Here is a 16474-nt window from a genome sequence, read left to right as displayed (position 1 = left end):
TGGGGAGAACAAAGACACAAATGTCTCCCAGCTAACAGGGATAAGTAGAGCAGATTTCCTCCCAGCGTGTTACCACTCCAGTTTTTTTGTCTTGAGTACACAGGCTCATCTTAAACACAGACTTACACTCTTGTGTTTGCATATTTTCTTCTCTCCACATAGAAGAAGAGTGCCCACTCCACTTATTACAGTTAATTACAGTCTTTTTTTTCCTGCCTTTGCAGCCTCACATGCCTCTGCATTTGGATGAAGCCCAGTTGATAGGGATGCACCGATTAATCGGCCAGTGATCGGAATCGGCCGATTTTCACGTGATCGGCCGAAATCGGTGACCGGCCGATCAGTCAGAATATTCCGATTTTAATAAGCCGATCAAAATGCACCCGCATCGCGCAGCATCAGCAACGCACATGTAGTAGAGTGTAGGGCTGGGCGGTATACCGGTTCACACCGAATACTGTTTTTTTTTTTCAGTTATGATATGCATTTTTAATATACCGCCATGCCGGTGTATTTGATTACACAACATCCGCGCGGCTGCGGCTGCTGTCTGCTTAGCGAGTGAGCGCTCTGCATGTAAACGTTTCATTAATGTTTATATATTTGTTTCAATCACTGAACGAAGCCTGTCATATTTGGGACAAGTGTCAGGACCTTAAATCACTTGCAGAAAACTTTTGATCAGCAATCAGCATTTGTTTGTTTGTCATTTAAACCTGTGTGCGCAGAGAGCGAGGCACATGGCGGGAGAGAGAGAGAGAGCGAGAGAGAGATCTGCGCTCTTGGTCATTAGTTCATTTACTTATTTGTGTGTAGGTAATATGTTGTGAAATATGTTTAAACTAAAATAAACTACACATACAGGTAGTGATTCGTTTTTGTATTTTTAGTTGGATATTGGATGTAAACTGATTATATTTCTATGTTAAAATGTTCTATTAAAGATTATGCAAAAATATATATATCTCTGTATGCTGTAAAGTGGTTTAAAAAATTGAAATCGCAATCGGCTAAAATCGGTATGGGCAGGTCAAATCTCTTGAAAAATTGGAAATCGGAATCAGCCCCAAAAATGGCAATCGGTGCATCCCTACCAGTTGAACAACTGCAATCACCTTTTTGCAACAAGATGTAAAGGAGATCTTGTCAGATTTTGCTGTTCAAATTTATCTTTTTTTTTTTTTAATAACTACAACTTCTACAATCCAAGCCTGAAGGCTTTGACTTTTTTTTTAAGAACAGACCAGTCCAGTTCCTACACCGCTAGAAATATTGTATAATGATTTAGGTTTTAGACCAACTTTTACACCTAATTGATGAAGTGGGAAATACAGCAGAACCTTGACTTTAAAAGTACACTTTTAAAGTTGACTACATCTTATATTCCAGAAAACCACAAATGCCTCAAAGGCAAAAGTATTTTTTTTATTATTATTTTTTTTTAGAAAAGTCTTACAGTTATAGATTTGTACATATTTTCTACTGGTTAGGATATTTTATTCACAAAGGCATAGGCAAGAGTTTGGAAACATGGTAACATCCTTAAAATGAGTCCAGCTACAACATGAGTCATCCTCCAAACCCCCCAAAAAAGTGCATCACCCAGGAAACCTCACAGGAGTAAATATTGTTCTTGCATTATTTTTCAACCGTCTCCTTTAACTTCCATGCACTCGGTCCACTGATGCTCAAGCTTTACTATCCATTTGTGGCAGAAGTTCACTTCTTGTGCCTGTGGATACTTCTCAACAGCATAGATAACTGAAAATGGCAACCACCCACGTGAGATCTCAACGTTGGAAACAAAGTCAGACGTTGCCTATTTGGGTGAGTGAGGTGCAAATAGTTGAAGCCTCATTTGTTTGCTTCTGCCAATGCCACCTTTTTCCATTTTTTTAATAGAGCTCCATGATTTCCCCAATATGGAAAAAGCAATTTCATCGATTTGAAAATGGAATTGTGCAGAATTTCTCATGATTTCACTGTCATTTTTTTCTTTTCGGTGAGGTCGGAGCAGTTTTGCAAGACAAACGCACTGTGTAAAAAGTTATAGAATTCAAATGTAACTCCTTAATCCAGGAGCTGGTGGTGCAAAGCACAATTACAGCTCAAAGTACGTCGGCAGAATCAAAACGAGAATTTATCCACGACTCTGTGGCTCTGTTCTCCAGAAAATCCTTGAAGCTACAGCCATTTCTTGTGAAAGAGTTACCTCTGACAAACTCCCCACTATCTAAAGTACATAGTGTTGAAAAACATGACATCCCGGTTGAAATCACTTAATGATAATTGCAATTATGTGTATCAGACTTAAAGCACATGATAAAATAGTGAAGTCTTGTGTTTTTTATTATTACTTATCAATAAGGTGTTGGTATTTTATTCAATCCCATTCAGACACTTTTTTGCTGGTAAAATATGAAAAACAGAGATTTCATCTTTGACTTTCATGCCTTGATTTCATTGGGCTCTATACTCATTTTCACATCAATGGCAAATGTTTACCATCAAATAGTTTTTGTGGACAGTGATATAAGGCTTCATAGAATACATTTATGTCTCAAATGTTAGTTCAACAAGTACAGTATTTATGTTGTACTTCTACAAACCGTGTGTCTGTCTTTCCTCAGACAGCCCTTAAATATACTCTCCAACACTGGGTTGTTGAATAAATACATCTGTGTTTGTTATTTCTTAAATCGAAGTGGCGTCCAGTGCCTCGCACCATTCCAGTATTCAGTCACACTGACGAATCGAATCTCCCACTGTCAGCTTTTATTCCCCTCGGCTCGTCAATGTTGCATTTCGCGAGTCACACCGAGAGAACGCTGCGATCGCATTACACAGACTCATACATCGGGAGACAAGCTTTATCTCAAATGTTTTCAATAGCACAGACGTGCTCTATGAATGAACATGACAAGAATTGTCAGATTGAGGTTTATCTCTGTTCTTTCTCTCGCACGTACTCGTATATTAAATTTTCCCAAGGACTCTGGCAGATGGAAGTGTCTTTGTCTCACCAGAAGTTTTCCAACCTTGAAAAAGCCACCCCTCCTCAGTTTAATGAAGGCAAACCACAACAGCAGTGTAGTAATGACTGGATTGTGTACAACATTATCCCTCCCCCCTCCTGGACGGATCCTTTGTATTCACCACAGGCTGAGCTTCTCCCACCACAGAGCAAGGGAGGGGAGAGAAAACAAGCAGGCCTTTCCAACGCTAACTCAGTAATGACTTCCCACGGGGGAAAGAGAATACGGGGCATACTTTGAAGTGGCTGTGCTGCAGGAGGCTCTTCTGCCCCGGCCTCGCTGCAGCAAGTTCTTACATGGATTTTATAGAGTCTGGGACTGAAACTGGCTCTGCACAGCCTGTAGACACTCATCAGGATCAGGCGAGGTTATAGTAATGTCTTCATATCCTGTAGTCATTGTTTGAAAAGGAAATGAGCCATTGTTGAAGTTGTGTAGGACTGGTGAATACTTGCCTTTCTGGCTTTCACACATTGTTTCCAAAGACTGCAGTGGTTTGGGTTGTGACACGAGCCGTTATCAATCGTTGGTTCCAGGTAATGTCCCGTGAATTGGCTCCGGACATTCTTCGTGTTTGTTGTTCACATACTGTGACAAGTGCAGGATATCATTGTCTGGTTACAGTGCAGTGTCCAGGCAATGGGGTGTCACCTGGTTTGCAGGATACTCACACATTCACCTGATCTGATGTGGATTATCCAGGGGTTTCTCCTGTCACATTTAGATATTAGACTAATGAACTGGCAGGAAAATCTTCAGAAAATATCTGGTGCGACTTCACACATTTCACACACACAGAATCTCCAGAGAATGTCTGGACTTCAGTGCAGGTCTGAAAGCAGCTAAGAATTTGTATCTCACACCAGATTAGGACAGTAATCGATCCACTGCTTTGGTTTAGAAATTTTTCAGCCAACTTTGTTGTAAAATTTTGATTTATGATGCCCAGAGGATGATAACTGATTGCTTCTTGATTACCAAATTACAAATTGATTGGGGGGGGGGGGATTGATCTGCCTCTGTTGTACTTTGTGTTAAGTGACACTTATCCAGTAATAACATGCTACCACATTAACTTAAGTGGGTAGTACTATGCTCAATTTGTGTTTCACTCAAAGACGAAGTCGCACCTGAATTGTCTCGTGTGTCAGTCAAAAACATGTGAATGTGTTGTTTCATTAACCACTGATACATGAGCTGAAGGAAATCCACTTTAAATAGAATCATGTGTGAATGTTGTGAAACTTGTCAAAACACTGCAGAACTAATGTATACTCCACAGTAAGACAGGGCTTAACAACTAAAACAACAAATGAACTGTTTACTTGACAAAAAGAGGGATTTGTCGCTATGGCACAATGATCCGATATAAGATATATCAGGCTTTGAAATCACAGGCAGTATTTGATATTAGAATCCAGTGTTGGTTTTGGTCCTTTTATGTGATTTGTCGACAGCAGAGAAAATATGGATTTCCATTTCTGACCTTTTAACACAAGAAACAATCAATTTGAGCTTTTTCCTACTCAGGTGGACATGCCTTTTTTTTTACTTGTTTGTGTCTTGTGGGGGTTTATTTGACAGGATTTATACCTCGACTGTTGTGCATATCACTCACAACTCTGGACGACTCTGTGATTGATACCTCGGGGGGAACATTCTGCTAGAAAAAGTGTCTTGGTTCTGTCTGAGCTGGCAAGTTGCCCAAGCGTCTTAGCCAGATGGACATTCAGTGGACTTTTTCAAATTCTTCCTCATGGTGACGTACGAAAACTGCCAAAACATTTTTGGAAATGTCAGAAATGTTGGTCTGGCATTCCCACCCCTCCATTCCCTCTCTATTCTTCTCTGTTTATCAGACACTACTGTGTATCGAGATAATATATCGCAGCTATAAGATCTGTTTACACGGTCCCTCCTGAGGTCTTAAATGAATACGCAGCCTCTGCATGCTGCTCCAATAAACACTTATGGCTGCAGAATAGGGAGCTCATTAGGACGGCGCAGTAATGAGGAGCCATCCTGGAGCTCAGCACTGGGTTAATTGGGCCAGAGAGGGCAACAGGAGCTGAGTGTGAAAATGTGAATGGCAGCAGAAGAGAAGCCTCTCAACACATACACACCCCCCCATGCATAAACACACACACACACACACCAGCATGGCTCACACATTTTCATCCCACCCTGAATGGACATAGTCTGAATCGCAGTGACCCACACAGGTCAGCACATAATCACCATGGCAATGGGGGCGGCACACAAGCCCCCGGCCGCACTGAGGGACGAATAGCAACCACTTAAGTTTTTGGCAGCATGGCAGGCATTCCCAGTGTGAATAATGTGCAGACAGGGGCCTCCCAACAATCTGATGGCTTCACACAAATGGGGCCTTGTGGGAGGACATTCATCAGTAATAAAAACCCTCTCTCTTCAAGGAGTCTGTTGTGTCTTCTGCGGTGACACGGCTACAAAAACTGAGGCAGGGAGGACAGGGGACATTGTTTAATTCTGTGCTTTTATGAGGACATTCTTTTCATCTTAATCTTTCGAGACATTTCGCCGTGAGACTGCAGTTTGCAGCCATTCTCTCTCCAGACTTTTATTGACTGTATTGCAGTCCGACTTTGTGCAAAATTGCAGTCTGTGGCCATTCAGGTTTCCCCCTGCTTCACCTCCGTGTGCCTGTGCAGTGCTGTTGATGAGCCACTAAACATCGGGTCTTGAGTCAAGTCTCAGATCCGGCGAGTATTTTTTGTTGATCATCTACATCTTATGACCATTTACATACCACTGGGCGTCTGCATGAAGATTTAAACGGGAAACATCTCTGTTGTTTGCCGAGTTTGTTCAAAGCATGGGGATTGCATTAACTAGTATGATGAGGTGTTGAGCATTGCAGAACTGCATTGTGGGTTTGTTTCTTCCCTTTGCAGAAGTAGAGAAATGTTCAGGTTCCCCCGATGGCAGAGCCGGCACCACCCTATCAACTCAGTACATTGTCAAAATGGTACTCGGACAAGACTATTCTCCCTTTTGCCAGTGGTTTGTTCTTGGGTTTTTGAGCCTAGTACATGCAAGTCAACCTTGTGTGTTTCCTTCACAGCTTACAGTCCAGTCAGAGCTGGTCTGAGTCCTTTAGAAAACAACGGCGGGTAACTGGGAGGGTGGAGAGTAGAAGGTAGAGGAGATAGAAACAGCGAATAGTTGTGTAACAGGTGTGTTTGAGAATGATCTCATTAATAACAATAATCATCACCTCTGCGAGGGTGTAACACGCCTCTCGGTCCAACACCATCTTGGATTGGTTACAAAACTACATTCCTTTTGTTCCAGACATTTGGACCATAGCAGATGTGATGTGTATGAAACATGCAGTAGTATGAATATAGCTTGAGTTGACTTACAAAAAAAAAAACGTCATTATTATAAGAGTTTAGAAACTGTGTAACTGGAGTTTCTTGTAAAATCCGTGTATGCGTACAATTCAGGGCATCTTTATAGTAATCTTAATGCTGTAGGTATACTTGCATACATACAGCAATACTACTGTAATATTTAAAGTCCGACAACACTGTCTTAGTTGTTTTAGCTCCAAGTGGTCCGTGATTTGTTTGTTTGCTAAAAGTTTAAAACTCATTTCACCCAAAAAGTGCATTTTGCTTTCTGACAAAATTCTCTCAAGCCACGTTTGGCTGCTTGTAAAATAATGAAATCCCAGCTCCCATCTCTAGTCAGTCTCAATTTCTGCAAGCTTATTACCAATCGTAGGTGCATCTCGGTTTAGCCTCTCGGAATGTGAAGGCGTGAGTGTGTGTTTGTGTGGACTGTGGTGCGAGAGGAGCGCTCTCTCTCTCTTTCTCCCTCCCTCTCTCTTGCTCTGTGTAATCCTGCTCAGTCTCTTATCGCCTCTCACAGGGAGAGCAGCAGCAGTGGTGGTGGGGGCGGAGAAAAGCCCAAGCCCCTGGTATCAGCAGCGCTCCTCAGCCTACATTATTAAACACCCACATTTCCATATTTCGTTGAGCCCCTTTGCCGCCGCAAATCACGGTCTACTTAGTATTCAGATGAGAATGGGATTTGGTTAATGGGTATTAGATTTGTAGATGGTTTTCCTGTGGCTATGTCTTTAGTTCACAGAACCACTCAATCAGTCAGTCGCCGTGTTTCACTCTCCTTGTGTTCCACTGAAGGTGTAGTTGGATTTCTCTTTTCTTTGTAAAGTCATGTTTTTGTTTGAAATAGTGGGGCAACTTTCCTAACTTCTTCTTTCTCCCTTTCCGTCCTCACAGGTCCAAGAAAGTGTCAGCCTTTGCTGCTGTGTTACAAAAAGCCTCTCTGCAGAAGAAAGACTTGGAGCTGGAGCTGGAAGAACTAGAGGAGGCAGCAACTATGGTGGTGGACGAAGAAGGAGAAGAAGCCAAAGAGCACAGTGACAGTGACAGCAGTGACGCGTCCAGTGACAGCAGCAGCAGTGGCTCGTCTGATGAGAGCGAGGAATTCGAGGCTCAAGGGCAAGCCTGTGCTGAATCCAGCACAGAAGGAGGAGGAGGAGGAGGAGGAGGAGAGATATTTAAGGACATCCCTCCCCAGCTCCATCCCACCTCTGCTGTCTCTCCCATCCCCCAGGAATCAACGAGCATGCTCATCTCAGCAGTGAGCAAAGTGGAGGCCCTCCCCTCGGCTTCACAAAGCACCAGACAGCTGATCCAGGAGCTCGGGGAGCGGGTGGCAGAGGAGCTGCAAATCTGTCAAGACTCCAGCTGCAAAGACGAGAGCAGCGGCTCACAGCTGAGCGGCGCCGAAGAGGGGAAGAGTGAAGCAACATCTGCGAGGAGCAGCAGTGGGACTCTGTTAGAGCCGAGTCCTCAAAGAAATCCTCTGCTCATTGTACAAACACAGGAGCATCCCGATGACAGTGACTTAAAAAGCTTCATGAGCTGGAAGTAATTGTTGACCTCGGTGGACGTGATGTAGGAAAATCTGTCGGACGTTTTTGGCTTTGAATGTTTTTCCTTCTATATTTGGAATTTCAATTTTTCTCCTGTGTATTGTGATAACAAGCATCATCTTTTTTTCTTTAACACTTTCGTTGAAAGGACCATATTGTTTTTGGCTGCATTTGTCTATTGGCTGTGAGCAGCGTACCTCAAAATGTTGAGGACGTTTCCCAGGGATGTTAGTGATGATTTTTGGTCGTGAGCTGGTCACGTAGTTTGGTCAGACTTTTGTAAAAACAGTAGTTAAATTGCGAGAGAGGGCAGCGTAATGACACTGTGGGAAACTGAGTGGCTCTGGCAAAGGGTCATAAAGGTTTCCACTTTATTAAGTACAGAGGACACCTCATAAAGCGAGGTGTATTTCTGCTGTCGCTCCTCTGCTTCAAGGTTTGGTTTGTTCAATTTGTCTTTGTGATGGTCTTCTGCGTACCATGGTTATTAGATTGATTACTGTAGTCTTTCTATCATTTCAAACCAGTATGACTATTTCCGTCTGGCTTTGTGGATGCTTCTCAGGATATTTTGTCATTTTTGTTGACCCGTTCTCTGTAAACTCTTGACAATCTGCTATACTCCTGTCTGTCAAGGCATGCCACATTCAAAGTCATATACATTCCCCGTTATTTCCCCATATTGATGCTTGCCGTGAACTTCAATAGTTTGACTTGTCGTGCCTGAATGCACACAGTCGCTGTCGATAGTTGTGGTAGTGGTTTTAAAAGCAGCGGTCCAACCTTCACCTGACTTTATGGCTGTTGCTCAGTAAACGTACTCTGCTTTAGTACAGAGCTTCTCAATACCTATGTGTCATATTCCCATATAAATATGAACACTTTCAAGCTGTACGTCCATGTTGGATCGAAACAAAGAAGAAGAATGTCATTCCAGGAAGCTGACACACATTTGTCATTGGTTCTTTGCTGTTCATCATTCACCTAAGGTGACTGGCAGAGCTACTTTGAGGCAGCTATTCTTTTCTTAATAAATACTAGGAAAGGCACTAACTCCTTCCTAAAGCCCTGGCATTGATTGAAGTGGAAAAGACTCTGTCGGCACTAAAGAGGAGCCGCGGAGCAGGCGGGGGTGATTGATTCATCTGGCATGAATGGAGGAGCGCCGTCGACGCAGCTCAATATCATCAGCCTGCGTCTAGCGGGGCGAGAGAGAACAAACAAGGAAGCGCATGTCAAGCAGATAGATGAGGACTGCGAGGGAGGCTGCGGCACGGCAGCTGGTTTTTTTTTTTGAGAGATAAGAGGAACGCGGGGGCCTGAGGCAGCGCAGAGATAGAGAACCTGAAGGGCCAGCAAAGAGAGAAAAAAAACACACTCTGACCAGCTGAGTCATGTCCATCTCCACATACAGTGGCAGCAGTGATATCCTTTTGGTAAGGAGGTCTTTTCTAAGTAGGTGTTTTCAAGGGATGATACAGTAGAAATCACTCACACTGGGGAAAAATCGTTAACATTTCACGGAAGTGACTTGAAAATCTCGTCCAACTTGCTGTCCGTTCTAAGGCTTAGCACGAAGATGAATGCGCGACATATAGTGTTGCACTGGAAATGATGGTTTTGTGTTCGCAGTAATGCCGATCAGCGCCAAAGCCAATAAAAAACGTGTGCATTGCAGAGTTATTTGACCCGGGAGTGAATGCTGATCAAACACATTCCCACTTGTCGAATAACCCATTTAATACCTGGTTTGAACTCTTGTTCGTACCATTGGGAACGGCATAGGAGTGATTTATGTTGATTCCTCAAGGGGGGAGCCTGCATTTCTTTTACAGCCATTCCATCTTATTTAAGATTCAAAGTTTCTCACTTTAAAGGTCCAGTGTGTCACATTTAGGAGAGTTTATTGGGAGAAACCAGATATACTATATTTGTGTAAGTGTTTAATTGTTTAAAAATAATTGTTTGTTTTTTTGTAGCCGCAGAATTAGCGCCACCATGTTTCTTCAGCGGTCCCATTTTGCATTTTGAAGCGCAAGCTTACTACACAAATGAAGGACAACATCCTTTCCGGTATGCAGAGTTCACTGTAGTTCCCTGACAGACTTAGGAAGGGAGGGAGTCTCAGCATTAGATGTGTCTAATTGTTTCACAATGGACCATTAAATCAACATTTTGTAACATTCTTTGTCAATAATGTTTTTGTGTCTATTTCCTCTGTAATTCATAAGCTTTTAGAAAATGCTAAATATGGACATTTATAATAAAACATATTTTTTGCAATTATTGCATTCAGTCCCATGTTCTAGCCTGTGCTGCTATTATTGCATGAGAAAAACTTTGCATGACCAGAAATAGCCAGGTCTTGTGATGCTTCTGGGTCATGACAAGTCGAGGAAGTGAGAGATTAAGCACAGCCACCGTGTTGCCTCGGGCCATTTCAGGAGGGGGGGGGGGAGGATTTCATCCCGCGTTGAATGAAAGTGGCTCGGGAGACAGCGGTGATGATGGCTGCTCAGATAGGCAGTGTCTGCGGTATTGTGTTACCCAGATGGATGGTGTTGTTAGACACCTCCCAAGAAGAGACAGCCTCCTTGAAACTCCCCCTTGGGAGAGGGCGTCATGATCGCTGTGAGGGAGATGAGTTACGTCGGGAGAGTCGGCCCATTTAAAACCCCTTTCATTCAGGGGACACAAGTGTGGGGACTGTGCGTTCCCCCCACAGGCGGTGGTTTCCTCTCCCCCACTGGGGTTTTCGCATTGATTAAGTGACAGTGGGCTCCGATGCCATTTTTCATCTTAAAGTGGCCTCCATATTCCTCCATTAGTGCAGCCGTCTTGTCGTCTGACCGGAGGCTCGGCACTTCACTTGGTTCTTCTGCAATTAATACTCCTCGCCAACTGACATTTTTCAATGGAGAAGGCTGCTTTTTAATGAACATGGATGATAAATTATACAAGACAGTAATTAATGCGACGTCTGTGTTCTGTTTTGACTTTTATTTGATAAATCAGACCCTTATCCATGTACAGACGCTACCCTTTGACCCTCGGGGCGTTAAGAAACTGGAGTAATGTGCTCAACTACTCATGTAGGCCATCCTCGAAATGAGCCCATTATCAACAGAACGTGTACAATAATGAAGGCCAGTTCTATGCATAATGGTTAAAAATAAACCATCTGCACAGTTACTTAATCAACACATTTTCAAATGACAAAATATCACTAATGTTGAGTAATGCTAAATGAATGAGTGCAGTGTTCTCCGACGCACCCTCTCTCTCGCTGACAAACACAGTGACCCGTCTGTCATAGTCAGACTGACCACGGGGAAGACCACACCAGGAGAATCCTGCCAGATCTATAATGGCCTTTACCAAAGAGGCCATGCTTTCATTGTTTGACTGTCAACAAGATTACTCACAAACTACAAAATTGGTTTCCATTATACTTTGTGGAGGGGTTGGACAAGAGCCAAAGGAAACACAAAGAATATTGCAGATATAGGAATTTGTACTCAATGGTGAGATTGTGAGTTGACCCTGGCGGTCAGGTAAATTCAAAATTGTCTTCTTTTTTTATAGCTTGTTTCTTGTCTTGAGCTTTTTTTTGTATAGTACTCCAGCCAGGACACCAATTCAGCCGTGTTTCCACTGAGTGGAACGGTTATGGTACGTATAGTTTTGCGTTTCAATTAGGAATAGTAACAAAATAACCAATGCTTCCATTTTTCATAATCCGTCCCTTAGGGCACCAGAGTGATGGTACGGAACAGTACAGTACAGGTGGAGCTAGACCCATGAAAGTCATCTGATTGGGCAACAGAAAAGCGTGTCAGGGAGCCAGCTACGTATCTCACAGCCATCAGTCACAGCCCACCGATTCGTTCCTTTCTTAGTTCAGTTGAGCTCAGCAGCGAGCGTGGCAGCCGGGAGTGGAACTGCCGCGTTCTGTGAATCACTCGTGAAGTCGTTCGCCGGCGTCATCACTCACTCGTCACTGAACGATTCGGTGAACAAATCTTTTGAACTAATCATTTTAATGAACTGATTCAAGTGATTCAGTATATTCAAATGAACTGCCGATCCCATCACTACAGCCCACCAAGTAAAGGTACTCTTCTCAGTCGAAAAAAGCACAAGCCTGTATCAAACCAAACTGTAAAGGACAGGATCATATTTCCACATCTGCCCATCTCCACTGGTCTGTACAGACCCAACAGGGGCTAATCTGCGCACAACGAAGAGGATTGGTAACTACCAGTGTCCACACGTGTACAAGTCAGCACTCAAAACATTCAAGGAAATACAAATGAGAGGGAGCTCCTCGTGAAAAATTGCAGCTACTGGAATGCAATATGAGATTTATGTTTGTAATAGGATTGAATGTTGGAAGACCTAATATACCAATCATCTTACTTAAAGGAGCATTTGGGACAAGTATGCATTCCTGCTTTCCAGCCAAGGGCTATGGATAAGATGAGATGATTTACATCACCCAGCTTGACAAACATAAAAAATTAAAATGTACCCACCAGCACCACTTAAACTCACTGCACCCAGCCAAGAAGTGTTTAAACTCTACTGTGGGCATTTGCTTTTAACCATCACAGTTTCTGCTGCTTCCAGTCTTTGCGAGACTGTAACATCTCCTGGCATATTCAGTGAACAGTTAGAAGAAGGATATTGATTTTCCTTCTCAGCTCTCAGTAAAACAGAGGGTTTGGCCCAGTGACTTTTTCCAGTTTTGCTTCATCCACCATGTATGGAACAACACCAATTAAAAAAAAAAAAAAAACTTTTGTAAAAGCACCACTGTTAAATGTAGTTTAGTCTCTACTAATGTCTTTTGCATTGTTGCCTCCTCATGAAGAATCTGCTGCTGGAGCGTTGCATCACTAATGGCTCACTGTGACCTTGTTAAAACCTTGAGGACATAAATAACTCGCGGGATAATGGAGGTAGCTCTTCTGCACAATTAACTCAACAACGCGGGCAAAGGAAAGTTAAGTATATGAGGGCCTTGTGGATGAAAAATTTGTTGTGCGCATAGAGAAGAGGAATTTCAATGAAGTAAAAATAATGGCTGGTTTGAAATGATTCAGACTGCACGTCTGCGAAGATGAAGTCAACCACTTGGCTCTTTCATATGCATCATGACCTCGCGCTGGCCGATGTGAATAGAAATTTCTGCATTATCTCACTAATGTGATAGAGCATCCCCTCCATTGTTTTTTTTGTTGTTGTTTTGTTTTAAACGAGAACGGCGGGCAGCGAGGACGCCGTCGTCACTGCTCCCTCGGCCAGCGACACACAGCCTCTGCTTGATTGTTATAGAAAACTCAATCTCCTCTCCCGTTCCCCGCACAAGAGGCAAAGTGATTCTGGTGCTTGAAAAGATTAATAGCCCTCAAGAAGAAATGAATCAGGTGCTCTCCAAGGCCTGACTCCTCCAATGGCCGTGCAAATAGAAATCCCTTTGTGCACGCTCTCTTTCAAGCAGCTGTGTGGTGGCTCGAGCGCTCTAGCCCTTTTTCTTTTTTTTTTGTGGCATTCGTGCGATGTCATGTAGCTCCAGGCTTGGCCAGCAAACAGTTGAGGAGTCAGCGCTCAAAAAGAGAAGCAGGTGGCTGTTGCCGTCGGCTCCCATTTTTTTTTTCGGTGGGGGCTTTGTAGCAGTCCCTCTTGAGATGACTGGCGTATGATAATGAGGGAATGAGTGCGCGAGGGGATGTGTCGGCGTCTCTCAGGCTGACAGCGCTGACAGGGAGAGATAATCTAAATGGGCTATATTCATGCTCTTAATCACAAAGGAAACAGTGAAACACCCCCCTTTTCTGCATGCGTGTGGGAGCTCGTGTGCGAGGCCGCGTGTTGACAGCGCTGGCATCCACTTGTCGTAGGTAGCGTTGCTCGGCCGATTCGCTCTAATTGGTGTGAGTAATGTCCGTTAAATCACTCCTTAACTCTCAGTGGACATGTGCTATCAGGCAGCTTAATGCTGCAAATTGCCTCTGCTGTGCTAGAGCCGAGTGTGTGTGTGTGTGTGTGTGTGTGTGTGTGTGTGTGTGTGTGTGTGTGTGTGTGTGTGTGTGTGTGTGAGAGAGAGAAAAGGACTGCACCGGGGTTAAAGGGAAGTTGTTAAAGTGTAATGGTGACTTCTTCACGATCTGACCTGCTGATATCTGAAGCTATATCTATAATAGTACAACATCTATAAAACTGTTAAATAAAAACTGTATCAGCTCCTTATTAGAGATAATCTACATACAGTCAGGTACACTGGGCATAGTTTCAGAAAGTACTTCTCATGAGAAACAACAATGGTGAAAAGTAAAAGGAAAGTTTTTTTTTTAAATTATTTGAAAGGGAAACTGAAAGTAAGTGTTAACAGCTGATATAGTTAGATAGTTGCAGAGGTGGAAAGTAACGAAATACATTTACTCAAGTTACTGTATTGAATACTGTTTTTGTGTATTTTGTATTTTTTAAGTACAATTTAAAATCAGGATTTTGTATTTTATAGTTCAAAGTACAGAGCTTATGGTTTCACCATACTGAAAACTCATAGGACACTAAGTCATGAAGAGGTTGTGTAAATGTACTGTATGTATCGGTGTATTTGTAAGAGCAGTAAAATATTGTTTTAATCTTTCATAGAAAGTTAAAAGATGTCAAATCTCTCGCATAGCTTCTAATCTTCATACACCTTACTTTACCTTGTGCGAAGGGGCAGCAGCTGTCATCAGTGACAGAAACATTCTGATTACATTTTGTTATGTGTCCCCGTTTAAGAAAGACGTTCCACATCCAATCACAATTATGAGTTCATAAATAAATCAGTTGTGGTGTTGAGTGGTTTTGATTTAAAGGGACACTGTGTAGTATTTATGGGTTTATATAACCCAAAATCCACTTTTTTTATACATATTATGTGCTCCTGCATTGTCTAGTCGCTGTATAATAGTTTTTGTTTCATTTTCGTAGTGTTTCAAAAAGTCATGTAAAATAACATGGTCGCGGGCCGCTGTTGCATAGCCACTGTAAGCAGCGAGACGCCATGTTTCTACCGGAGCCTGTAAGGACAAACGCAAGAAAACAAATCAAGAGTCGCTTTACTTGTAGCGGAAGTCCCGCCTCCACTCTCTCCGCTTCGTCTGCTACGGCCCCGGTAGCTCGCCCTCTCCCTCGCCTCACGAACCTCATCTGCTGACACGGAGAAAGACGATGAGGACGACATTTGACCGGCTGCGGATACCGTAGCGCTCAGGGAAGGGAGGGGGTGAGCAGAGGAGCAGTTCTTTGTTGTAAATTTCAGCCTCTCCTCTAGATGGCACTATAAACTACTTACTTCACCTTTAAAACCGATGTCCTTCAACAGATCATGTCCCACACCTGTGCAGGGAGACACTCACTCTGCCCTGCACAGGTGTGGGCTAATCATCAATCAGCAACTGTTTCTCTCAAGCGACCTCTTTTATGCTTTTTATACACAAAATCTGTCACACGTCAGTGCTAAATAAAGAGACAAATAGAAAGAGAGAATGCAATCGTAGCAAGAGATGCATTTTAAAACAATCTGAGCCAACGAGGACCTACAACATTCCAAAAAAAAGATCTGAATATAGAGAAGACTTTCAACCACACAGAACGTACTGCTGGTAAGATCAGATGAAAGCACTCCACCACAGAGAAGGAATAACCTTTTCCGTCTAAAGATCTGTCATCATTTGTTCCCTTTGCTGTACACAGGAAACGTAATGCAAGAGTGGATTTATTTGGATTCCAAATACCTTCTAAAACTTAAAAGTGATGGTGAGAAAGAATCTACTGTAAGTCTACATGTGGTCATTATAGACCCAACCTTCAAAAGAACAGAGAAGAGAAACGTTTGGCTCATTTGGTACAAGATTCCCCAACAGTACTGAAACCTCCAGACAAAGGAGATGTAGATATTCAGGACGACGACAAGGACACAGAAGACACTTTAAAGAAGAGATTCTACACAAAACACAGTGGAGACTTAGAAGCCTTAATGTCAGGCTGGTATATGGTCATTTAAAGACTCTCAAAATCTGTTCCTTATGTCACACCATATCATGTCCGACAAGTTTTATTTATCTATAGTTGCAAGGAACGTCTGTCTGTCTGTTAATCTCTTAACTGTCCAACGGTTCACTTGACAGGCTTCAAACTTGGCAGGTGACTTACGAAGGACACCAGATATTGGGTGATAAAATATGTTCACAAATTTCACCTTAGTTAAAAAAAACAGGCTAATTATTCACACATTTTTTAAGATTTCAGGGGTACATTCAAAGATATAAGCACTTCACAGATTGTGAGTGATTTATGTAAAAACATCTTGTGTGCTTGTGTTCTTACCAAAACAATATCCAGTTTTATTCATTTTTTCAGTCCTAGTTTGTGGTCAGTCAGTGATGAAGAGACACTGATGAGTAATTGTCCCACACCTGTGCAGGCAGAGGGG

At 42.8% G+C, this 16474-nt stretch overlaps 1 protein-coding gene across 1 annotated transcript in view; it reads left to right on the top strand.

Moving 5' to 3' along the window:
- The window catches only part of shq1 (SHQ1, H/ACA ribonucleoprotein assembly factor), a gene marked incomplete at its 3' end in the record, with an annotated part of 44154 nt that extends 36172 nt beyond the window's left edge, over positions 1–7982 (top strand). Inside the window, exon 12 of the mRNA XM_083891938.1 lies at positions 7325–7982. Coding sequence (XP_083748064.1) covers positions 7325–7982 — 658 coding nt within the window. The remainder of the gene's footprint in view (positions 1–7324) is intronic.
- Between the last annotated feature and the right edge of the window lie 8492 nt (positions 7983–16474).

Source organism: Microchirus variegatus (assembly GCF_963457635.1).
Source record: "Microchirus variegatus genome assembly, chromosome: 7".
NCBI classification, from domain to species: Eukaryota; Metazoa; Chordata; class Actinopteri; order Pleuronectiformes; family Soleidae; genus Microchirus; species Microchirus variegatus.
This window is presented reverse-complemented; position numbering and strand designations above follow the sequence as displayed.